Below are 24,373 nucleotides of genomic sequence, written 5' to 3' on the forward strand. Positions count from 1 at the left end.
TGATCTTTCAAGATAATACAATAAAAATGTAAAAATTACAATAGTGCCTTCTTAAGAAGTTGGTCACCAACTGAAAATGTCCTAATTATGTACAATTTTTTATTATGAAAAAAAAATTGAAGTATTATTTACCTTATGGGAGCTTTCAATCAGTCTTCCTATTTCTCATATATGGGATTTGTGAGCTTTCAATCTTTAACTACTTTACTTTCCTCTTCCATATCATACCCCACGTTAGTAAGAACTACATAGTTGAAAATGCCCAGCCTAAATTCAGTCCAGAAAATTTGCATTCCCGTGGGAGGCCCAAGCCCAAGTCCAAGCCCAAGCCCAAGCCCAACCCTATGCTTACAATTTAAATTTCAACATTCCATTCCACTTATCACCATAATTGTCAGAAAGATGGAATTGTCATGATATAAAATGAATCGCTTTTGATTAAAAGAAAATCTAATAATTGATTACTACAATTTCATATATATATATATATATATATATTAAAAAAGTTGTCGTTTTGGCTTTAAGTTGAAACCGTGTGAAAATCATTGATGTCCATAGAGAGATAATAATGATTAGGGTTTTCTCCGGTAAAAAATGATTAGGGTTTCCTTTAATAATTATGATAAGAACATACACACGCGTATATATAAAAAATTTTTATTTTTAAAAATTTGTTATAAAATATTATTAAATTAATAATTGAAACTATTAAATATTATAAAATATTAAGATCCACTCATTTGTGAAAAATTAAAAATAACCCTTTTAAAAATTTTAAGAAAATTAAAAAATAGAATTTTGTATTTAAATAGGCCAATTTAATAAAAAAAAACATGAAAACTAATTCTCGGAGTCCACCAGATACAAGATCCTTGCCGTTCATTAGGGTGAGTATTCAGTTCAAATCGAATCGAATCGAACCGAATTAAATGATCAAAATTGAATTACTATATTTTAGAATAGAACCGAATTGAAATAAATAAAAAATCAAATTGAACCAAATAGCTCTATTTCAGTTCGGTTTTGTTCAAACAGATCGGTTCCGAATTTTACTTATTTTTTAAATTAAACTTAATTTTTAAGTTATTTGATTTGATTTTAACATTAATTTGAACATAATAATCAATAATTAATGAAATTTAGCAATTTATATATATAAAATTATATATAATTCATAAATTCTCCATAAAAATAAATTAATTCAAAAATAAAAAATATTATTCGATTTGATTTGGTTCAAATCGATTTTTTTTTCTCTAAAATTGAACCGAACTAAAATAATCAAATTTTTTAAAATACAAAACCAAACCGACCCAAACCGAATTATATAAAAAATCAAATTAAATTACTAAATTAAAAATAATTAAATTTAATTTTTTTAATTTAAACTGAACAGTGCTCACCTAGCGTTCATTCCAACTATCGGACCGTTATTAGCGGACAAGGATTGTTCCCTTAACAAATTATTTGATTCCTCAAATGGCCTCCGCTTTTATCAGATAATAACAAAAAAGCCACAAGGGTTTAGTCTCCTGTATATTGTATATGCACATACACAAAGCAACACAATAGTATTAATTCAATTCATTAGATTTTACATTTTGGGCTCTAAACATAGGTTTTTATCTTTTTAATATTGGATTTTTCATTTTAATTATTTTCATGCTAAGTTTTGTTTTTTATATCAAATTTTATTTTTTTTAGAATTTAAATTTAAATATTAAATTTTATAAATTTATCCAATAAAATTGAATGGTTCAAAGTTATATATATAGAATATAATATAATATTAAGTACAATGAAAATATATATGAAATTAAGCTAGGCAGCATTGGAATACATTACTTCAAATTATAATTTAATAATTGAATTAAAATTAACAAAATTCAATTATTTTGATAATGAGGTATTTAATTTTTAGTTTAGTTAATAAATTTTAAAATTTTTAATTTTTTTAATTATTAATTCAGTCAAAATTAATTGAATCAATTAACTTTTTATTAATTAATATATAAAATATAATTTTATCAGTAATATATTATTTATAATTAGTATTTTAAAAAAAATACCAATACTATTTAATTTATAATTGTTCTTTTATTGAAAATATAATATATTACTTATTTTCTATAAATAAAAGATAACTATAAATATGTTTTATTAATTAATAATATAAATTATATATTTTCACTCTCTCCGTTAGTTACCTTAATTAATAACATATTAACTAATAAAATTAATTAATAATATATTAATTAATATATTAATTAATAATATTAATTAGTTCGTTTATAATTAATAATCAACTAAATATTTTTACTTTCGTTAAATATATATTTTTTATCTTAATTTCAGTTTGCTTTAATTATTATTTTAAAGATATGAAAAATTTCAATTAATTGGAATTATATTTGATTAAATTTAATTAAACCAAATGCATACATTACGCCCGAGATCTTAACCCGAGATTATACATAATTATTAAACTATTTGAGCTGAGTCAAATGGAGTAGTTTTATTTACGTTAAATAATTCATTTTATATAAGCAAAATAATATTTTAAATTAATTTTGAAATTATACTTTAACATAAAAATATTAAATATATAAATTATATATATGTTTATATATATATATATATATATATATATATATATATATATATATATATATATATTATTGAAAGGTAAGCCCCTTTTAATAATTATTATATTAATAAAATTATAATTAATCATATGATATAATGTTATTTCATTGTATAATTTTCTATAATTAAATAAATTAATGAAATATATAATATAATTATAAATTTATTATATTTTTAATTACATCTTATGAAATATAATTTTAATTCAAGTATGTCTGACGATGATGATGTATCCAATATATGAGTCATTGCTAATTTTATTACATTTATAAAATTTTGATTCATAATTTAATCAATAGAATAATTAATAATAAAAAATTATTATTTATTTCATAAAAGATTATTTAAAATAATTTTATCTAATAAATATAATTTATTTTTAATTTACATATACATTTATTCATACAATAAATAATTTTATCAATTTAATATATTAATAACATGATAAACTAAATTTATTATAACTTTTTAATATTTTTATTTTTAAATTAAGAAGCTTTTTTATTATTTTTTTACTTTATAAATAATTAATATTAATAATTTAATAAAATATATTTTAATAATAAAAAATAAAGAAATTATAAAAGACATTGATTAAATTAGATTAGACACCCTGTATAACCCTAGCCATAAGCGCTTCGATAAGGATTCAGCCATTCAGGGGACCACGACTAAATAAATGCACATTTTGGGGGGCAAATCAGGGAATATGAAAAAAAGTTACGTTCGAGTTCACGCGTTCACGTTGTTTTTCGTTAGAGAGGAAAGCCAAACAAACGCAGAGAGACAGCAAGCGAGAAAACAAATTCTTCGAGACAAAGAGAAGGAAAGAGCGAGAAAATAAGGGAAAATAGTTGCAGAGAAGGGGTTTCGTTTTCTACTCATGGTCCCAAGGGGTTTCAGGTTCGGCATTGTCAGCTCTCTGCAACAATAGCTTCCCCCATGTGACCTCCTCTCTGCCACTTCGTTTCTTCTAGAACAGAAAAGAAAAATAAAACCTTAAATTGCCTATATTTTGAGAGAGCGAAATCATTGACAAAGTTGTTACAGTTATTAACAAATAGAGATATAGAGGCAAGGCATGATGAGCGAAAATCTCATTTGGAGGGAACAGATTTGATCTTTGTATCAACCGCATTTCTGTTGGAATCGAAGAATTTGTTGATGGTGCATTGGCATTTCGGTTTTGAGGGAATCTAGGGTTTATTGGCTTTACATTGGATCTAAATCTGATAAATATCTGTGGTCGAAATGGTACGTTTATTTTTCTTGTTCCTATAATGTTGCTTTGGCATTTCTGTAGAAGTTAAGCTGTGTTATTCCTGTTTTCTCAATAATTTCTTCTTGTATTAATTTTTGCCTCAATATATTGATGGGAAGTTCTGCACCGCGGATTTATTAGAAGAATAATCAATTGGGTGCATGTTTGTGGTAATGTAACTGAAAGAATTAGAATGCAATCAAACAAAAATCTAACAATACAATAAACTAAAAATTCATTTTATTGTGCTATATTAGGCTTCATTGTGGTTGAATTTTTTTCGTTCATGGTTTCTTGCATACGTTAAGACTTTGCTGTCTGAAAAAAGTTGTACAAATCTTTAACTTTTGACTGAAAATGAAATTATACATAGAAGAATATGGAATTTTTTTGGTGTAAATTTTAATTTATTGGACTCTGCTGGTGCATATATGCAATACAAATTGAATTGAGCTGTTTTATGCATTTTGTTATATTTTAGAGAGTGCTGGGAATATTTAACATTAATGCATTTTAATATAGACATGTCTAAGTGATTGAGTTACTTACATATCAAAATGAATAGCCAATTCAATATTACAGCTCAACCTTTTATATTGTGCCCTTTCATTATATATATTTTCAATGTGGGATTTCCCAACACTCTTCGCTCAAGTGCAACCACATGGTTGTCACTTGACAATTAGTATTAACCTAATCGGACTCTAATACCATGTTAAATTTTAGAGAGTGATGTGCATATTACATATTAATTTATTTTATATGGACATATATAAGTGATTGAGCTTCTTATACATCAAAATGACTAGCCAATTCAATATTACAACTCAATCATTTATATTGTGCCATTTCACTATGTATATTTTCAATGTGGGATTTCCTAACACATTTAATGGGATAGTGTAGTGAGGGCGTAGAAGCATCAGATGGATGGCTAATGAATGGCCAACAAAACACTGGTTTACAATTCTGTAGTTGCCTTTTTTAGTTCCCCCCTCTTTACCCGTAGCAATTAGAAGCCTACAGTTGTTATTTACTGTGCTTCCAAGTGCGTTTGCGGCTGGCATGAACCTTAAATGACACTTTAGTTAAAAAAAAAAAAAAACTCACTACAGATTAGAAACTAGTAGAAATCAACCCACTCCCTTCAGTGGCTGATTACTTTTGGATATTGTTAAAAACTAATAAAATTATGAATGAAATACAATTCTGATTTACTGGAAGTATTAGACTGGAACAAACATGTTGTAATATGTGTAGCATGGCCAATTTAAGAAAGCCATATCTGACATTAAAAAAAGAAAAGAAGAAAGAAAAGAAAAAAACGAATATGTCACTGATGATAGATGCCTTTATGCGAAATGCTGAATAATATTGATCATGCCACTTGAATTTGCTGAGGGGAAAGAAGGACATTTGTTTAAGGTCTAATGATATTCTGTTGTCACGAGTGGTAACATTTACCCGCTTACATTTTGCTGCGAGCCTCACATGTGTGCCCAGAGAGATGCAACATTTTCTTTTCCTCAAGTTATTTTTGTTATATTTTATAATGCCTACTGTTATTTTTGAAAGGATACTTCATTCTTTCTGATGGATGTGTTGATGATTCCATTGGTCACTCAGGTTGCTACACGAAATCTACTGGTTGGATCTTCCGTTTGGGTGGAGGATCCTGAGGCATCTTGGGTTGATGGAGAAGTTGTGGAAATTAACGGTGATGGGATTACTATAAATTGCACATCAGGAAAGAAAGTGAGTTTTTCCAAGAAGCTTTCATTTAAGAAATTAAATTAGCATAAGATTCTATCATGACTCTAAATATAAACATTTTTCATATGCATTGCATGTAAACAATGCAACAGTTTATGTGAAGTGCCTTTGCTTGTTTTTAGGCTAGTACAAAGTGTACTTGCAGCCATACTCATCTTCCTTTTATGTAAAAATAAACTTCATGTTGATTCCATATTTGCTGTATTGGTGGTTGGTGCATTTATTTTTCAATCACAAGAAATTCTAGTTTCAGATTTGACCTTTTTTTTCCCCCTTCATTTCTCTGGTTGTGATCGTTTCTGCTTTAGGTTGTTGCTAAAGCATCTGATGTTCATCCAAAGGATCCTGAATTTCCCACGTGTGGTGTGGATGATATGACAAAGCTGGCATATTTGCATGAGCCAGGGGTTTTGTACAATCTTAAATGTAGATATGACGAAAATGAAATCTATGTAAGTATAGTAGATGATCTACATGTCTCCACTTTCTTTTTTTGGTGTTTGGTAGACACATTTTATTGCATGATGATGCCAGTTTTATTTATATTTTTGCTGTGTAGGCTTCACTATATATATTAGCTGTAAATTTTAGATGCCGAATTCTTTTCTAAGGTATGGTTTTTGAAGCTAAACTCTCTAATGGTGATTCCAGACTTACACGGGAAATATATTGATTGCGGTGAATCCTTTTCAAAGACTTCCTCATTTATATGATAATGATATAATGAGACAGTATAAAGGGGCAGCCATTGGTGAGCTGAGTCCACATCCATTTGCTGTTGCAGATTCTGCTTACAGGTGATTCTCATATGAAATTGTCTGTCTCAATAATTGGACTTTTTTGAACAATGTTTCCTCACAAGCATAGAAATTGTAAGCTTGCAGACAGATGATCACTGAGGGAATAAGCCAGGCAATTTTGGTTAGCGGGGAAAGTGGTGCTGGTAAAACAGAGAGTACAAAGATGCTTATGCGTTATTTGGCCTATATGGGAGGGAGAGTGGCAGCTGAGGGTAGGTCTGTTGAGCAGCAAGTTTTAGAGGTAGCATAATCTTTTTATGTTTTAACACTGATCCAATTAGTTACATGTTGTTGCACTATGAGATGCAATTGTTTCCTTTTGGAAATGAGCAAAACAAATGACAGATTGGTTGGATTTTTTTTTTTTTAATTTTTGCGGTTTGGCAGTCCAATCCTGTTTTGGAAGCGTTTGGTAATGCCAAGACTGTCAGGAATAATAACTCAAGGTGGTGAAACACTTACTGGAAGTTTTCAATTTTTTCTTCTTTTCATATTATGGTTTGAGAGTTTTAAATATTTTTTTTCTTCCTTGAATTGCAGTCGCTTTGGCAAGTTCGTGGAGATTCAGTTTGATCAGAGGGGGATGATATCAGGGGCTGCAATTAGGACTTATTTATTGGAACGATCCCGTGTTTGTCAAGTGTCTGATCCCGAGAGAAACTATCATTGCTTTTACATGCTGTGTGCTGCTCCTCAAGAGGTAAATTGACGTTCTGCATGCTTCTGAAATGTTCTTCTTGGAAGCTCTAGGTTCTGGTGCAAAGACCATTAGAAGTTTGATTTGTCTTTGCGTACAAGTTCAGATGTGGCTTCTTTTATCTACTATAGATTTTACTAGAACAACTAGTGGTAGTGCTTAAGCCTTGATGTGATGTCTAACATTTTGGCATTGTTGTTGTTAATAAGAAAAGCATCATTTTGGAAGACAATTAAAATTTCTTTAAGGTAGATTTCACATGTTTTCGGTCATAGAATCTAAAACAGCTAAATAACAATTTCAAATTGTCTTTGCAACATTTCAAAAAGGTTCTTTTTTGAACAAACAGTTTCAACTTCAATGCCAAATAAGCACTAACAAAAGTTGAAATTGTCATGCCTTGATATGTGGATGTACTAAACATGATTTGAAGTCCTTCAGGAACATATGTTGACTAATGTGTCAGCCAGAGTTTCTTTATTCACTGAAAGTGAAAGGAGAATTGTTGTATCGCTTTGTAGATGTAGGGCCATTGAAAAATATCAATTTGCATGTCAATGTATCATGTTCTTCATTGCCACTAACCTTATCTATAAACATGTTGGAATCTGTTTTACATTGTTTAAGTTTCCGGCCAAGTTGATATATGATTTGGTTCTCTTTTCTGTAGCTTACATTGATGTAAGATGTTAGTAGTTCAGCTGTCTTTACATACATGTGTTTTTAAATGTGTGTATCAGGATATTAAGAAGTACAAATTAGGAGACCCTAGAACATTTCATTATCTCAATCAATCAAACTTCTATAAGCTGGATGGAGTGGATGAATCTAATGAGTATCTCACTACTAGGAGGGCCATGGATGTTGTTGGGATAAATGCTGATGAGCAGGTACTATATTTCAAAATTTTGTAATAGGGATTTTTTGTGAGAAAATAGTTTCTAAATTATCCTTTACAGGATGCAATATTTCGAGTTGTGGCTGCAATACTACATCTAGGTAATGTTGAGTTTACAAAGGGAGACGAAGTAGATTCTTCTATACCCAAGGATGATAAATCTTGGTTCCATCTCAAGACAGCAGCTGAACTTTTCATGTAATTGATCATTAATTTAATCTATTCATAGAATTTATTGTTTTGATGTCTTGATTAGTTAAGGAAATTCTATAATGTGCTAGTTTGGTTTAGGTGTGATGAAAAGTCTCTTGAGGACTCCTTATGCAAACGTGTCATCGTGACTCGTGATGAGAGCATAACAAAATCACTTGATCCAGCTGCTGCTACTGTCAATAGAGATGCTTTAGCCAAAATTGTCTACTCGAGGTTATTTGATTGGTATGCTCTAAAATAATTCACTTTTTTCCTCTAAAGTATGTTGCTCTTACTGATAGCACCACTCTACAATTGTTTGACTTCTTGAGCACTCATACTTCAGGCTTGTGAACAAGATTAACAACTCTATTGGTCAAGACCCCAATTCTAAATCTTTGATTGGTGTTCTGGATATATATGGATTTGAGAGTTTCAAGACAAACAGGTGCTTAACCGGTATGCTTTTGTTTACTTCATTTATGAAGGTTAATTTCCTTGCAGAGAACTGCCTGAAAATAACTGTATTTCTTTTGATGGGAATCATTAATTAGCGAATTTCAATTTTGGTTCTCATGATGCCATTTGTATATTAACTGTTAAGTTTGTTGGTTTTCTAATTTTTTTCATTATAGTGTTCACAAGCAAACCAACTCCAATCATTGGAGTTGGTTTGTTTGTAAAAGTAATCTTTGGGAATTCCTTAGGTGATGTTATACTGAAGATAAATGGACGGGAGTTTAGGATGGGAATGAGTGTGGTAGGACTACACCTTCTTGCCTAGAATTTGAAAGGAGTAATCTTGGACAGTTCTGGAGTAATTCCAGTTGATTTTTTTCCCTCATACTCTCAAGCATACAAGAACTGCTATATAAAGACTCCTAGAATTTTCAGGAACAAATTTGAACCCTGGAGCTAAAAATTGATTTAATGAGCAAAGAAAACTTTTAATTTCTCGGATTCAAAAAGTAAAAGATTCTTTTTACTGATCTATTCAAGAGACTCCTTATAGGTTACATTTAGTGGCTCCATTAGTAAACTTAAATTTGTGAAAGAAACATTGTCCTGTAGAAGAAAAGAAATGCAGTCTTCTTGGTGTATTATGTATCAACATGATAGTTTTGTTATTAATAATATGATAGGATGATTCCTTTTATTTAGATGATGGAATTTGATATCATGTCATGATTTGACCCTGGGCCTTTTCAGGTGATGTAGGTAGGTTTGGCACCAGCAAGCCTTGGAATATGTACCATATTAATATATGACATCCAATATTTACATGAAGTTCTTCATAGGGGAATTCCCAATGAATAAATACAAAATTAATTGAATACAAGTGAGCATAGATGAATATGCATATAAGATAAAAAAGCAATAAATGGGCACGTAAAAATATTTAAAGACAGTTAAGAATTTTTTTAAGCGCATGGTCAATAAGCAAAATAAATACATAGAGCAAAAGGATTAAATAGAGTCCATAAAGAGTAAGGAATTAATCAAGTTCCAAACTTGAAACGATGTAGCAAGGAACAAGGGCACTGATAAAATTAGCTCAATTCTGGAACAATGAAAGTAAAATTTGCTCTTCCAAAATTGAAATAGTTTTCAAAATATTTAAGTCCAAGACAGAAATTTCAGATATGAAACCCTATCTCAGTAGCACGTGAAATTTTCATACTTAAATACAATTCTCATTACTTGTTTACCTTCTAATGTGTGATTATATATATATATGTATATATTCCATTTTATCATGTGAATTGAATTTATGTTTGTAATGTATTCGAGTTAGCTTTACAATATTATTTGTTCACTGCAGTTTTGAGCAATTTTGTATTAATTTGACCAATGAAAAGCTGCAGCAACATTTCAACCAGGTTTTGCACGTTATGGGTATACTTATGTTTGTAGCATTCCTTGGAACATCCAAACGACTTTCTTAATTTAATCTGTCCTGAATATGTTGTTTGATAGCACGTTTTCAAGATGGAGCAAGAAGAATACACGAAAGAAGAAATTGACTGGAGTTACATAGAATTCATTGATAATCAGGATGTCCTTGATCTCATTGAAAAGGTGTGTTATCTTTTTCCCGGCACTCAACATCTTATGTCATGTTATGTTGAATTATCTTGTGATCCAGTATCAAAACCAATAAATTTTTACCTTTTAATAGGCTTATCTTTGCTGTAATGTTCAAATTTTTATTGTAGCATTAATTTTATTTTGTTTCACATAATATCAGTGTAAATGCATTTTCCCTTTTTCCCCTTATTTCTCAATTTCAGAAATAATTTGATGCTGCTGTAATCAACTTACTGCTTATTTTACAATTCTTTATAATCATCACTATCTTATCTTTCCTTTCCGTTTCCCTTCTCTCTTTGTTATTTGGGTTTCCTTATTTAACAATTTCATAAGGAAGATGGATCATGAACATTTAACGTTTTTTGATGTTGGTGTAATCTATTTTCTTCTTTTACTATCACTCATGAAATTTTAATCCATGTGTCCATAAATTATCAGCTGTTACTAATTTTACTGCCATTTCATGCATGCTTTGCTCATTAGTAGGTATTTTCTCTTAAGTTTGATTCCATGTGCCTTAGATTGCAAATTTATGCTATTTTATGACCACAACTTTATTACACATAAATAAGTGTAATGCAAACCAGCAATGCAAGAGATGTGATGTCAATTTTAGTGCTAATAGCAGAAGCTGCATTATCTGGTGTACTGGCATAATAGAATAAACTTATTCTAGATTTGGTGTTTAACAAGTTATTTCAATTTGATTGGTCTTTTCTCATTAGTACTTACTTTTTTCTACCATGCAAGCCAGTTTATGCTGTAGTTGTTAAGATGCTTTTTCCATCAAGTAAAAATGACTCCAGGACATGAAAACTATTGAAAAATTTGTTTACTGGTGCAACTTAAAGAATTAGTTTTTGCCTTTTGTGCAAAATTGTTTTGAACACCAACACAATGGTGTCTTGGTTATCTAAAAGTATGTTTTAGGAGGTTGTCACTTTAGATTCTCATCCATGTTTCTTTTATTCTACAGTAATCACATGATGCCCAAGAAAGTTAATTGATTTGACACGTTTGGATGTAAATAATTTTTTTGGAGGCGAATCCTGTTGCAATATTTCAGTGCATAACGTGGCCGACTTCCTAGAATAATTGAATATGCTTTTGATTAAAAGAAAATGAAAAAGGAATTGAGAGGAAAGATTGATCAGGTTTTGTTCCCTTGAACAAGAGGAGTTTTCAGGCTTTGCATTATCATGACTCTAGTAGATATTGTTTCTTGGTTAGTTGTAAATGAGGCTATGTCACTTGTGTACATAATTTGCTGGCATTCATTTTTCTTGGTTTTTTAGTGTATTTTTCAAGCCACTGCAATAAGAAACTTCATTGGATGGATGGAAAAGTTGCTTGATATTCATTTATGTTTGATTATTCTAATTTGTAGTTTTACAATTTCAGAAACCTGGTGGCATCCTTGCTCTTCTTGATGAAGCTTGGTATGTGCCCAAAAAAAAAGAGAGTAGATTATATAATGTTCTATGAAAACTATTTTTCTGTGTTTAGAAAATACTATCCTTTCTCTTTGTGTTATGCTTACTTTGTTTATTCTTGCAGTATGTTTCCTAGATCAACAAATGAGACATTTGCACAGAAGCTTTATCAGACTTTTAAAGATCACAAGCGCTTAAGCAAGCCTAAGTTGGCACGTAGTGACTTCACTATTTCTCATTATGCTGGTGATGTGAGTATGTTATGATTTTGGTTCACATGAGAATGACAGACATGTTGGCCCTTCTTTTAGGAAGGAAGAGGTACATTGCAGCTCAGCACTCATTGAGTCGGTTTTTTTTTTTTTTTTTTTTTTTTTTTTTAATGTAGGTAACATACCAAACTGAACACTTTCTGGATAAGAACAAAGATTATGTTGTTGCAGAGCACCAAGCTCTCCTTAGAGAGTCCAAATGCACCTTTGTCTCAGGCCTGTTCCCACCATTACCTGAGGATTCTGCAAAATCATCAAAGTTTTCATCAATAGGTTCTCGGTTTAAGGTCTGCTTATCCAGCTGTCCATAAGTTTGATGCACACAACTAGCTTCTTTTACATACTATAGTCTTAATTCTTGTCTTCTTACAGCAACAACTACAAGCTTTGCTTGAAACACTGAGTGCCACTGAGCCACACTACATTCGTTGTGTAAAGCCAAATAATGTTCTAAAGCCAGCCATATTTGAGAATAGTAATGTTTTACAGCAATTACGTTGTGGGGTGAGATTTGAGAATTGGTCATTTCACCTTTCTTGATGTTGAATTCAGTAAGTTTGCCCCATTGATGTGCAGTGGATTTAATATGCATTTGATTCCAGGGAGTCATGGAGGCTATTAGGATTAGTTGTGCAGGATATCCAACTCGGAAGATGTTCGATGAATTTAAAGCTCGTTTTAGCATTCTGGGACCAGATGTTCTCAATGGGAGGTAACTTTCCTAAATTTTGCTTTCACTGAAAGTAGATCTAATTTTCACTGTGGTTATGATACATCAATCATTGGATTTGTGCAATTTTTCTATTTAAGTTGCGTTAACTATTTTCCCCTCTTTTCTGTTATTTATTAATCAACAGCTGTGATGGACCTACTGCTTGCAAGAGGCTTTTGGAGAAAGCAAACCTTCAAGGTTATCAGGTATGTTTTTCTAATACTACTCTTGCATAGACTCTCAATCCATACTTTGTGCCTTTGTACTTCATCTATTGTTTATGTACAGCCATGAACACATATCAGGACAGTTGTCTGTGAGGCATTGAATGGGTTTTGAATTATTGTTTTTTGCATACTGCTACATCTGAGATGCCACCATTTGGTGTCAATTAATTGTATGGCACTGTTTTAACATTTGAAGAAAAATGGGTCCATTTCTGTTGCAGATTGGCAAAACAAAGGTGTTTCTCAGGGCTGGTCAAATGGCAGAACTAGATGCTCGTCGAAGTGAGGTGTTAGGAAGATCGGCTAGGATCATTCAGAGGAAAGTTCGTACATATTTTTGCCGCAAAAGCTTTCTCTTATTGCGACAGTCTGCCATTGATATCCAAACTGTATGCAGAGGTATCATTTAGCTTTGTATTTATGCACATCAAAAAAATTGAATGTTTTATTAAATATTCAATTGAGAATTTATTTCTCTCTGGTTTTTATAAACTTCTGCCTTATTTGGGCCATTTGCAGGTCAATTAGCACGCCATCTGTACGAGTGCCTAAGAAGAGAAGCTGCATCTCTGAAAATCCAGAAACATGCTCGGAGGCATCTTGCAAGGAAAGCTTACAACAGGCTGTGCTCTTCAGCTGTTTCTATTCAGGCAGCTATGCGTAGAATGGCTGCTTGTAATGAGCTTCAGTTCAGGAGGCAGACAAGAGCTGCAATTATGATCCAAGTAAGTTCATATGTTTGTTCATGGAATTAAAATTGCTTTCCATCAGTTGTTTGCCTCTTATTTCCTTTCCCCCTTGTTTGGAAATTAGAGTTTTACAAGAATTAAATTCAATTGATTTCTTTTGGGTCAATTCTTATGTTTGAAATAAAAGAATTTATTATTGTTATTATTATTATTATTATTTCTTTTTTACTTTAAAAAGTTTCATTTATAAGAAATAGAAATCAAACATGATTGTGTGAGAACTGAGAATTCAATTGAATTCTTTTCTTGCAAATGATTTATTCCAAAGGAAGCCTTCAAGCAAAGTGGGATGTGTGGAATGGTTACAGATGTCAACACTGTCCAAATAATACTGTGATTAATAAATAGATCAATGATGTTGGCATGACAGCGGTTTGGTGTGTCTGGATACAACCAAATTCTTAGCAAGAAGCTGTTATCTGTTTTCTTGACCTGCCATATGAAAAACAAAAAGGAAGAGAGCAGGCCTTAATTTATTTTAGAAAACCTCAACAATGATTTATTGGGGACAACCTCAACCTTATAACTTGTTATAACCCAAGCACAATGCCATTGACAAAGCAAGAAAATCACCATCATTGCTTAAATGCATAGGATCAAATTTTACTCTCAGTTGGGATGGGGGAAGGCTGTTGAATGTTGAGTAGCCCATGCATAATGCATTGGACCAAAACTCCTCACCTTCAGCTGCTAGTTAATAGTTCTGAGCTTGGCAGTTTATTCTGTTATTTACTGCATCCATTTTTTAAAGTTTCCTTTTTTAATGTGTTTGTGTGTGTGATTTATGCTCTCTGGACTTCATGCTTTTACAGAGTCAGTGCCGAAAATACTTGGCCTCCCTTCACTATTTGAGTTTAAAGAAAGCAGCAATTACCATGCAATGTGCCTGTAGAGGAGAAGTTGCGTGCAGAGAACTACGGAAACTTAAAATGGTGATCTCCAAATTCCTCCTCGCCTCTTCTTTTTCTTTAATTTTAGTTTCTTTTATCTTTTTGTGATTTATCTTTATGCACATTTTCCTTTTTCCTGAATTTGTGGTTGTTCCTTTTCTACCATTTTCATGTTAGTTTTCTATAATGAATCTGATTGCTGTTTGAATTTTCATGTTAGCTTGAAATTCTGATGTAATTTAAATTTGTTGCTGTAGCTCCTTGAGCTTTCATTTATTAATTATATGTCTCGGTAAGTCTCTGATTCTTCCTGAATGTCTGCAGGCTGCTAAAGAGACAGGTGCCCTTCAAGAGGCCAAAACTAAGCTGGAAAAGCAAGTTGAAGAACTTACCTGGTGTTTGGAGCAGGAGAAAAGAATGAGGGTAGGGATTGATTTTTTTTTTTTTTTTTTTGTTTAGGCATATTTGCACGTGGGCTAAGCACCGTACTTTTGAATTTAGATTTGAATGCTGAATATGTGAATTTGTCACGTACCTATGCTGAGCAACCCGAAGTTAGCTTATTGGTGTTTTCCACAATTCCTTCTGTCATATTGCTTGCCTTTTTTGAGCCCTCCATTTAATGCAGGCTGACCTTGAGGAAGCCAAAACACAGGAAAATGCTAAATTGCATTCTGCTTTGCAAGAGATGCAACTTGAATTCCAAGAAACTAAAGCCCAGCTTATTAAGGAATGTGAGGCTGCAAAGAAAGAGACTGGACAAGTTCCTATAACACAGGAGGTCTCAGTTGTTGACAATGAATTAGCGAATAAACTTACTGCTGAGGTCTCAGTTGTTGACCATGAATTAGTGAATAAACTTACTGCTGAAAATGAGATGCTCAAGGTAAGATTTTATATATGTTGATTTAATGGAGCTTTGGTTTTAAATGCTGATACAAGGCTTCAGAAATAAGTGCATTCATCTATTTAAGAAAAGGGTAAATGGATAAAATATGAAAAAGGCAAAATTTATCTTGTACTAAATGAATATTTTCTGAATGACATTTTTACAATTTTTTGCTTTTAAACGGACCTTGGGTTCAAAATGCTGATAAAAGGCTTCAGAATTAAGTGCATTCATCAATCTAAGGAAAAGGAAAATGGATAATATATAAAAAAGATAAAATTGAACTTGTACTAAATGATATATTCTGCATGACTCTCCACAGGCTATGGTCAGTTCACTAGAAAAGAAAATTGATGAAGCAGAGAGGAAATATGAGGAAACCAATAAGCTCAGTGCAGAACGGTTAAAGCAGGCTTTAGAGGCAGAAACAAAGATCATTGAGTTGAAAACTGCCATGCAGAGGTTCTACAATTTCTAAAATTTATAAATGTGCCTCTTTATGTTAATGTGGAGGGAGCATAACTGGATTTCTTGATGACTAATGTGGGTTTAGTTGTTGCCCATATTTTATCTCAGGCTTGAAGAAAAAATTGCTGATATGGAAGATGCAGAAGAAGTTCTGCGGCGGCACCAAGCATTGTGTAGTTCATCTGTCAAAAAAATGTCAGAACATTTAGCAATTGCATCTCAGGTAAAAATGCACTATTGTTAGGATGAAAAAGAAATTTAATTTTTGTTTCTTGACCATTATCTTTTGGGAACTTACAATTATTTTCTTTCTTTTAAATTCTTGCAGCCTCTTGAGAATGGCCATCATGTAAGTAAAGAAAATAAAGTCAATTTAGTTACTTTATAAGTGATTAATTACTCTTGTCTGCATATTTGGATTTCATCTATGGTCTTGAGTGAACCTACTTTCCACAGGTACCACAGAGTTCTTCACCAGCAAAAAAGTATGGTACAGATTCAGACAAAAATTTTAGGAGATCTCAGATTGAACGGTTGCATGTATGTGCTTAAATGGCTGAAAAGTAAAGTTCTTTCTATGGTATTTTTGTTTCAAAGGCTTATTTTGATATTTTTTCATATTTATGATGCAGGAGAATGTGGATTCTCTGATTAAATGTGTGGGGCAAAATCTTGGTTTTAGTCGAGGAAAGCCTGTTGCTGCAATTACTATATACAGATGCCTTGTCCACTGGAGATCATTTGAAGCGGAAAAAACTAGTGTATTTGATCGTCTAATTCAGCTGATTGGTTCTGCAATGGAGGTACTTGATTTTTAGCTGTTAAGCATGTTATAACTAGAAGTGATCCTATCCTAAATCAAGGTACAAAAAAAGAGGAACTCAACTCATCTAAGCCTAAATTCCAAATATCTTGGGTTTGGGTGTATGGAATTATGGATCCATTCTCTCCATTTCACTTGACTTAGGGCTACATATTTAAAACGATTTAGAACCTCTTGTCCTTTCTTACTACTCTCTATATCATCTTAAACCTGCCCCTCCATTTCTTATCTTCTACAACTTTAGCGTGCTTAATGTTTCATGCTAGTCCATTTGTTGGACAACAATGTCTGTGGTCAGACCATCTCAACTTTTTCTCAATTGGTTACACTTCCACCTTCTTATGAATGTTTTCGTTCCTTGTTAGGTTCAGGTTGTATGAATTGACATCTAACATGCTTGATATTGTATGCAATGTTTTTGCAGAACCAGGATAGCAATGATCATATGGCCTATTGGCTATCTAATACATCTACACTGTTATGCTTACTTCAACAGACTTTAAAAGGAAGTCAAAAGCCGCCTGTTCCAACATCATTTTTTGGCAGGATGACCCAAGTAAGTGGATACTTCTTATGAAGTTCATTTGCATGACTTTTTGCACAAAATGATATAATAATTGTAAGTCAGACGATTATATCTGGAAGACACATCTGTTCTTTAATTCTTGAATAATCAAAAGTTCTGCACATACAAAGAAGTCATGTGGCCTGAATGATTTTCTCAGAGTTTCCGTTCATCCACTTCCTCCGCTAACCTTAAGGTGGGTAAAGATCCAGTACAGCTGGTTGAAGCTAAATATCCAGCTTTGCTGTTTAAGCAGCAGCTTACAGCATATGTGGAAACAATATATGGAATCATTCGAGACAATTTAAAGAAGGACTTGTCACCACTGCTTTCTTCCTGTACCCAGGTAAACCGACTCTTCTCTGTTAATGGATCCTTCTAAAGATTATTTTGTGATTTTAAACCTGCTGGGCTTCATAGATAGGTGATCCACTATATATTCTTCCAAGATCATGATTTTCTGCATGATCAATGAAAAGTAAACTTTACTCTAAGCATTTTAGCGTTCTTCTTTCTTCATTGATAAAGTCTTGTTCTTTTATAAAGAGGAGAGGGGATTTCATTGCTCCCTTCCTCCTGGAATTTCTCTTGTAACTAGACCTATAAAGCTTGTCTTTAGCATTGAGTGTATTTTGACGGCTAATCCATATTAAGCCGGTCTTTAATGATGCCTATGAGATTTGCTGGACAGGCGTCTAACTGGTATTTGGACTCGTATCATTTCCTTTGCTTGAAAGTGATCCCTGCTTTACCATGAAATGTAACAATGTATGCAGTATTGTAGGAGAAAGTGAAGTGGCAAATTGTCATTCTCAACTATGATGCAAGGAAATGGGAATGGGCGGCGTTTCCCCGTGTCGGAAATGTTTCCGACACAGAAATGGGATGAAACGCCGGGGAGGCATTTCTGGGCTGTTTCAGTAATTTCTGGAAATGGAAAACACGTTTTCGGACTCGGACATAAGTGTCTTGCAAAAATGTTAGGTTAGACACAGACTCTCGACGCTGCATTTGTAGAGAAGAAAAAGAAGGACAGGACTTACCTGACGGCGACGGACAGCGGCAAGGGCGGCAAGGTGAGGGATGGATCTATGCAAGTCCTGTCGGCGACGGACAGTGGCAACGACGGCGAGATGAGGGATCAATCTATGCTCCGTCCCTCGCCTTTTGTCTTCGCTTGATCCATCCCATGTGCAGCATAGCTGATTTAGAGTTTTACATTGGGTTGTTTCTACTGTGATTGGTTGTTTATTGTGATTTAGAGTTTTGTGATTGGTTGTCTCTACTTTGATTGGTTTATTTTACATTGGGTTTTAATTCTTTTAAATTTGGGTTTGATTTAATGTTTAGTTTTGCATTTGTGGATTTGATTTAAAATTTAGGATTGCATTCAAAATTTAAAATTACAACTAATTAGGAAAAATCCACATATATATAAATATATATATATATATATATAAACCTTACCTGTGAGTTCATAAGAAGACTGTAATTTAAAAAAAAAAAAGACAATATGTAATCTATGGTTATATATTTAATATATTTGTAATAATTTGTTTATTTCAATTTGTTTTATGTATAGGCTAGTTATATATTAAAAATTTTTGTAATAATTTTTATAGTTAATATATTTTTATAATAATTTTTATACTTAACATATATTTATATATTTATAAATATATTCTTATATTTTTTATATTTACATATTTTTTCACGTTTTCATTGCCTATATTTTTGAAAATATCATTTTCTTGTGTCCGTTTTCACGTTTTCCTATATTCGTATTTTCCTGTGTCCGCGTTTCCGTTTCCATGCTGCATAGATTCTCAATATCATCTTTTGGCTAGTCCATGTGAATGACATGAGGTAATTGTCTTCTACCGCTGCAATTTGCTGACATCATTAAATGTGTCATCTGAATGGTTTAGGCATCCAGTGCATCAGACGGAAATGCTTTAGAGTCAGCTCCAGCTAGTTACTGGCACAAGATTGTTGAGACACTGGATGAGATGCTAAACAAATTCCAAGAAAATTTTGTAAGGGATTGTCTACTTTCATAATATATGTCTTCTATTTATGCTTGTGACTTATGATTGGTCTCTCTTAGGTACCTCCAATTCTTGTTCAGAAGATCTTTACTCAAATTTTGTCTCACATCAATGTTCAGCTGTTTAATAGGTAAATTACTTCTCTTCTTTATAGAAAATTGGTGCGTAATCTCGTATGTTGCTAGGTTAACTCGACATTGTATTATGTTGTATTCCACTGCAGTCTTCTTCTTCATCGAGAGTGCTGCACATTCAGCAATGGAGAATATGTGAAGGCTGGGTTGGACGAATTAGAACTGTGGTGTGGCCAAGCAAGAGATGAGGTAACCTTGACGCTTTTCCAGTTAAATGCTATAATCACCAAAAAATATTCTTGAATGCAAAAAACCCTTTGAAAAAATATACTTGGAGTAGAGTGGCAATCAAGCTGGGTCAAGTGGATTAGTGTTAAACTTGATACCTCTCCTCAGAGTATTGGATATTTCCATATCTCATTTATGATCTGTGTGATTTTGTGTTTCTTCTTAGTAGAGCAAATATGTAAAATGGAAAGGAAAAAGAATAGGTTGTGCAAGGTATCAATATGTTGAATTTTACAAGATAATAAGATTTTGGATTTTATGGATCCAAGAATATTTTTTAAGAGGCTTTATGGTATTATTTGTATGCATTATTGTTTGTAATGTTTTATTGCAGTACATAGGCTCAGCTTGGGATGAACTTAAACATACAAGGCAAGCTGTTGGATTCTTGGTATGTTCATTTTAATGTTTGCAAATTTAATCACTTTAATAGTCCAACTAGTCATTTGCCTGAGTTAAAAATTTTTCAAATTATTATTGTATAAAATTATAGTATTATTTAATTTTTTTAATTACATTTTAAATTATTTATGGTTAGTGATTTCACACAATTTTTAAAAGATAGAAAAAATAGCACTAGTTAGATTGTGTTATCCATAGTTTGAGAAAATTACCCAAACAATGTATTCTTTAGTTTGATTTTAAAATTTGGTATGTGATTTTTCGCTGTTAATATTTAAGACTAAGAAGAAAAAAGAAAGAGAGGAAAGAAATGAAGGGAATGGAAAGAACCAAAAAGGGTACATTTTTTTCTCATTAGTTATATAAAATAAAAGATTACATAAGTGTGTGTGTGTATATATATATATATATGTATGTATATATATATATATATATATATATATATATATAAACATACCTATCTAGGAATTAAATCCTACTATAATTACTTTACTAATTAGGAGTACAAATTATATCTATATAGGTATATAATTCCCATACTAAATAGGGATGTAATATTGACTTTCCACACTCCCTTAAAATGAAATCTCATCAATTCCAATACTTTCCCTTGATGAGATTCTTCTTAGAACACTGCAACAAGTCTAGCAATCCCTTAGGTTCAATAACACAAAACAATAGTACTGTATCGAATTCAGAAACACCTGCACAAAGGCACGAAGGCACGGATACAAAAGACAAACACTCTCCAAAGGCGTTGTCAGAGAGGAAATATTAACACAACTCACGAGGTTGCACTTCCCTCCCCAAAAGTAATGCCGAAGAGGAAAAACAACAAAATAGTAGGTGGATCTTTACCGAAATAACTCATATGGCTGCAATACTTTATCGAAACAGCTCATATGGGTACAATACAGTGGTTGTCCAAACTTCAACAGACCTTAAAAGGGAGTTTCAAATGGGGCAGCAACCAGGAATGGCTCAAAAGGGACGTAGTAATCAATAAATAAACTGAAAGTTACTTGGAATAAGAACTGAACTCAGTACAAAATAATCCAAAATTCCATAGAAAAGTGGTGGCATAACCCAAAATCTCCACAAAAATATTCCTATGAATAGCACCATGAATAGTATTGATGAAAGCACTTGTGAATAGTTCCATGATCTGACCAATGAGCAGTACCCACGTGAACAGTATTGAATCGAGAGTTTTGATAGCATTATTTAAGAAGAAGAAGAAGAAGAAGAAGAAGAAGAAAAAGAAAGGGAAGAAAGGAAGAAAATGGAAATAACCACAAAGAACCACAAAGGAAGAGTTTTGATACCATGTTAATATTTCAGAAATCTTTCCTCTTGTTATTTTCTCCTATCTTTTCTACCATTCTAAATTTCTACATTGTATAAGAGCCTAGGGTTTGAGTCCCAAAGCTAATTTTCTCCCATATTTTCCTCCTCCTTCATGTTAGCCTAGGGTTTGAGCCCCAAAATTTAAGTTATTTTCTCCCAAATTCCTCTTCTTCTACATGGTATGAAAAAAAAAAGAGGAAGCTTGATGATGAATCCATAACTTTAGCAAAAATCTCATCACCGAGTGCTGAAATTGATGATATTTTTTCTTAATTCATGGGATATGAGTATGAGAAAATCATGTGATTAGTGAGCAAATCATTGGGTTGATTAATGCTTGTATTAAGGAGTGATCTTCCATTATAAATACCGAGTCTTATGTATTATGCTAATAAACAAGTGAAGATGATGTAACCTTTTGAGATTGTGTTTGTGGATGTAGAATCTCGGTAGCCGAGCCATGTAAATTCTTCTCTTGTTATTTTCTCCTATCTTTTCTATCGTGCTAAATTTTTACATTCTGCTATTCTATTTTTAGCTCAATTGGAAATGATTTTTGTGTTTTATGATTTTCCTCAGTAAGCCTAATTTTAGCTGCTTTTTTTTTTTTTTTTCCAGGTTATACATCAGAAGTCAAGAATATCCTATGATGAAATTTCAAGTGACCTTTGCCCTGTATGCCTTCCCCTCCTTTCCCCTCTCTTGTTTGGAATATGGAAATAATATATGATCAAATAGTAAAAATATCAAAATTTTTAGTCCGTAATGAGAGTATTAGAGAAAAGGTAGGAGTGGTGCCAATTGAAGATAAGTTGAGAGAAGCGAGATTGAGGTGGTTTGGTTATGTGAAGCGTAGACATACGGAGGCTCCAGTTAGACAAGTAGAGCACATTAGGTTAGAGGATAGAAAGAAAAAAATGGATAGACCTAAATTGACTTGGAGGAGAGTAGTACAACATGACCTAGAAGCATTACACATTTCTGAGGATTTAACCCAAAATCGTTCAGAGTGGAGAAAGCGAATCCATATAGCCGACCCCAAATTTTTGGGATAAAGGCTTAGTTGAGTTGAGTTGAATTGAGTTATAAACTATTTAAAACAACCCAGGCATGTTTATCTTAGGCAATATGTCAAGAATGAAGCATTTGCATGGAAAATCATAGGGAATGTGAAAAAAGAATGAATTACTATTAGTGTTGTTGAGTCCCAAATCGATTGGATATTGGGAAAAAGTGCTTTGTATATGAGTTTAGCAATCCACCACCCATAAGGTGCATTTTGAGATAAAGCTAGGTTCGGTCTATTTTATCAAGTATGAAATTACTTGATAATGACTAGATTTGAAACTGTTAATTTAAATTGTTTGTAGAACTAATGTAAACGTATTATGATTTTTGTGTTGCATTATACAGTAGTCTCTCATCAGTCCTTGCTTTTTTCAGGTCCTGAATATTCAACAGCTTTACCGAGTATGCACGCTGTACTGGGATGACAACTACAATACTCAAAGCGTTTCCCCAGATGTAAGATCAATTGGATTCCCCTTCAGAAGGTGTTCAAGAAATTAAAGTCCCTTTTCTCTTAATCTTGATATGGTACTCTATCTTGTTTTCATGTAGGTCATTTCCAGCATGAAAGCTCTGACAGATGATTCCAACAATGATGACAGCAATTCCTTTTTGTTGAAAGAGGATTCCAGGTGAGAAAGGAAGTCACTTCCTTTGCAATGGAAAAACTTATCCGCCAAACTCCTACTTATTAAACCTTTTGAATGCAGTATTCCTTTCTCAATTGAACAAGTTTCTCTCCAAGACAAGGATTTTTCAAATGTAAAAGTTCCTTCAGACCTTCTTGAGAATTCAGACTTCCAATTTTTACAGGAATAAGGCTGTGGTTCTTTTATTGTTCTTTTTCCGTTTCAACATTCCATCAAGATTCAACAGTTATTCGAAATTCCAGTCAATGCCTTGCAGTAAATCTGCCTCCATGTTTTCTGTTTTTTTCTCCATCATTTTAACATTCATTGCCCCAGATGTAATATTATTCTGTCAAATTAGAGTTGTAAAAATCTCACTAGATTGGTTCTCATAGTTGATGGGGCTTTACAGTTTTTTAGTTTATTTTTTTAATATTTTTTTCAAAGCATGTCTTTGCTTAAAGGTCAATTGGACCTGCATTCTTTCTAGGATGGTAGGAAGGGAAATTTTTTGTGCAGTATGCTGGGAAGCTGATCTTAGAAACTATTCAGCCTCCCAAATTTCATGTTGTAAAAAGCCATGAAACGAAACTTGATATTTATAGTCAAATAAATTATTGCGGGTCTTATTTGTTCTTGCATGACCGTTGATACATTTACTGCTACATAATTGATTAATTCCTTTCTTAGTTTGTTGCTTTGCCTTATGTTTTAACTGGAAGTTCTGAGTTGGCCATCTAAGTTCGCATAATGTTCTTTGGTGGAGAGAGAGATAAAAGTCTTTTTTATTTTCAATTTCTTTGTTCTATAATTTTTGTTTTTATTTATTTAATCACGTAGAGACGGCAGCTTTGAAACTGAATGGAAATGTGAGTTATCCTATAACTTTATGTTTCTAGAAAAGCTGTGTCATCTGGAAAAAAAAAAAAAAAAAGCGGATGTCATTTTGAGCCTTTTAGCACTCATTTCTAGCAGACTGATGACAGAATACGTAGTGCTTTGTTTTAACAAATGATTTTGGCACCTCTGAATAAACTTTCAAGTTAGAGGTTCTCTTTTAAAATGCTAACATTTATCTTGCTTATAGACCTTCTCATCTCATGATTCAACATACGATAACTCCATTGCAAA

General features: G+C 32.3%; 1 protein-coding gene and 1 long non-coding RNA gene across 3 annotated transcripts; one reads left to right on the forward strand and one right to left on the reverse strand.

The window, feature by feature from the left end:
• Positions 1-3,388: 3,388 nt before the first annotated feature.
• On the forward strand, positions 3,389-23,879 carry LOC110662214 (myosin-6). Of its 2 annotated transcripts, XM_021821125.2 has the most exons (39): positions 3,391-3,900; positions 5,534-5,662; positions 5,989-6,132; positions 6,332-6,477; positions 6,565-6,721; positions 6,868-6,926; positions 7,021-7,180; positions 7,918-8,067; positions 8,137-8,273; positions 8,367-8,513; positions 8,614-8,715; positions 10,090-10,147; positions 10,245-10,346; positions 11,760-11,797; positions 11,916-12,042; positions 12,180-12,350; positions 12,436-12,567; positions 12,666-12,775; positions 12,921-12,981; positions 13,224-13,401; positions 13,522-13,727; positions 14,564-14,683; positions 14,966-15,064; positions 15,270-15,527; positions 15,853-15,992; positions 16,107-16,221; positions 16,327-16,347; positions 16,455-16,538; positions 16,631-16,801; positions 17,246-17,377; positions 17,547-17,732; positions 19,315-19,422; positions 19,494-19,564; positions 19,658-19,757; positions 20,131-20,187; positions 22,164-22,220; positions 22,989-23,069; positions 23,166-23,245; positions 23,324-23,879. In XM_021821125.2, the coding sequence occupies exons 1-39, from the start codon at positions 3,898-3,900 to the stop codon at positions 23,430-23,432; spliced, it is 4,506 nt and encodes a 1,501-aa protein (XP_021676817.2). In that variant the 5' UTR covers positions 3,391-3,897; the 3' UTR covers positions 23,433-23,879. The 2 variants fall into 2 exon arrangements, with proteins under 2 accessions (XP_058001214.1, XP_021676817.2); XM_058145231.1 differs by lacking the exons at positions 19,315-19,422; positions 19,494-19,564; positions 19,658-19,757; ... (3 more) ...; positions 23,166-23,245; positions 23,324-23,879 and adding an exon at positions 18,163-18,713 and having other exon boundaries at positions 3,389-3,900.
• LOC110662215 (uncharacterized) lies at positions 15,770-18,575 on the reverse strand. The gene is made up of 2 exons (XR_002496269.2): positions 18,430-18,575; positions 15,770-16,180 (listed from the first exon to the last, which is right to left on the reverse strand). It is a non-coding gene; the product is annotated as an uncharacterized LOC110662215 (long non-coding RNA).
• Positions 23,880-24,373: the final 494 nt, after the last annotated feature.

The sequence above is a fragment of the Hevea brasiliensis genome, chromosome 4, assembly GCF_030052815.1.
Source record: "Hevea brasiliensis isolate MT/VB/25A 57/8 chromosome 4, ASM3005281v1, whole genome shotgun sequence".
NCBI lineage: Eukaryota > Viridiplantae > Streptophyta > Magnoliopsida > Malpighiales > Euphorbiaceae > Hevea > Hevea brasiliensis.

Coding starts and splice junctions, on each gene's coding strand:
- LOC110662214 (XM_021821125.2), top strand. Junction 17,733..19,314: donor TGCTTTCTTCCTGTACCCAG/GTAAACCGACTC, acceptor TGAATGGTTTAG/GCATCCAGTGCATCAGACGG. Junction 23,246..23,323: donor TTGTTGAAAGAGGATTCCAG/GTGAGAAAGGAA, acceptor TTTTGAATGCAG/TATTCCTTTCTCAATTGAAC.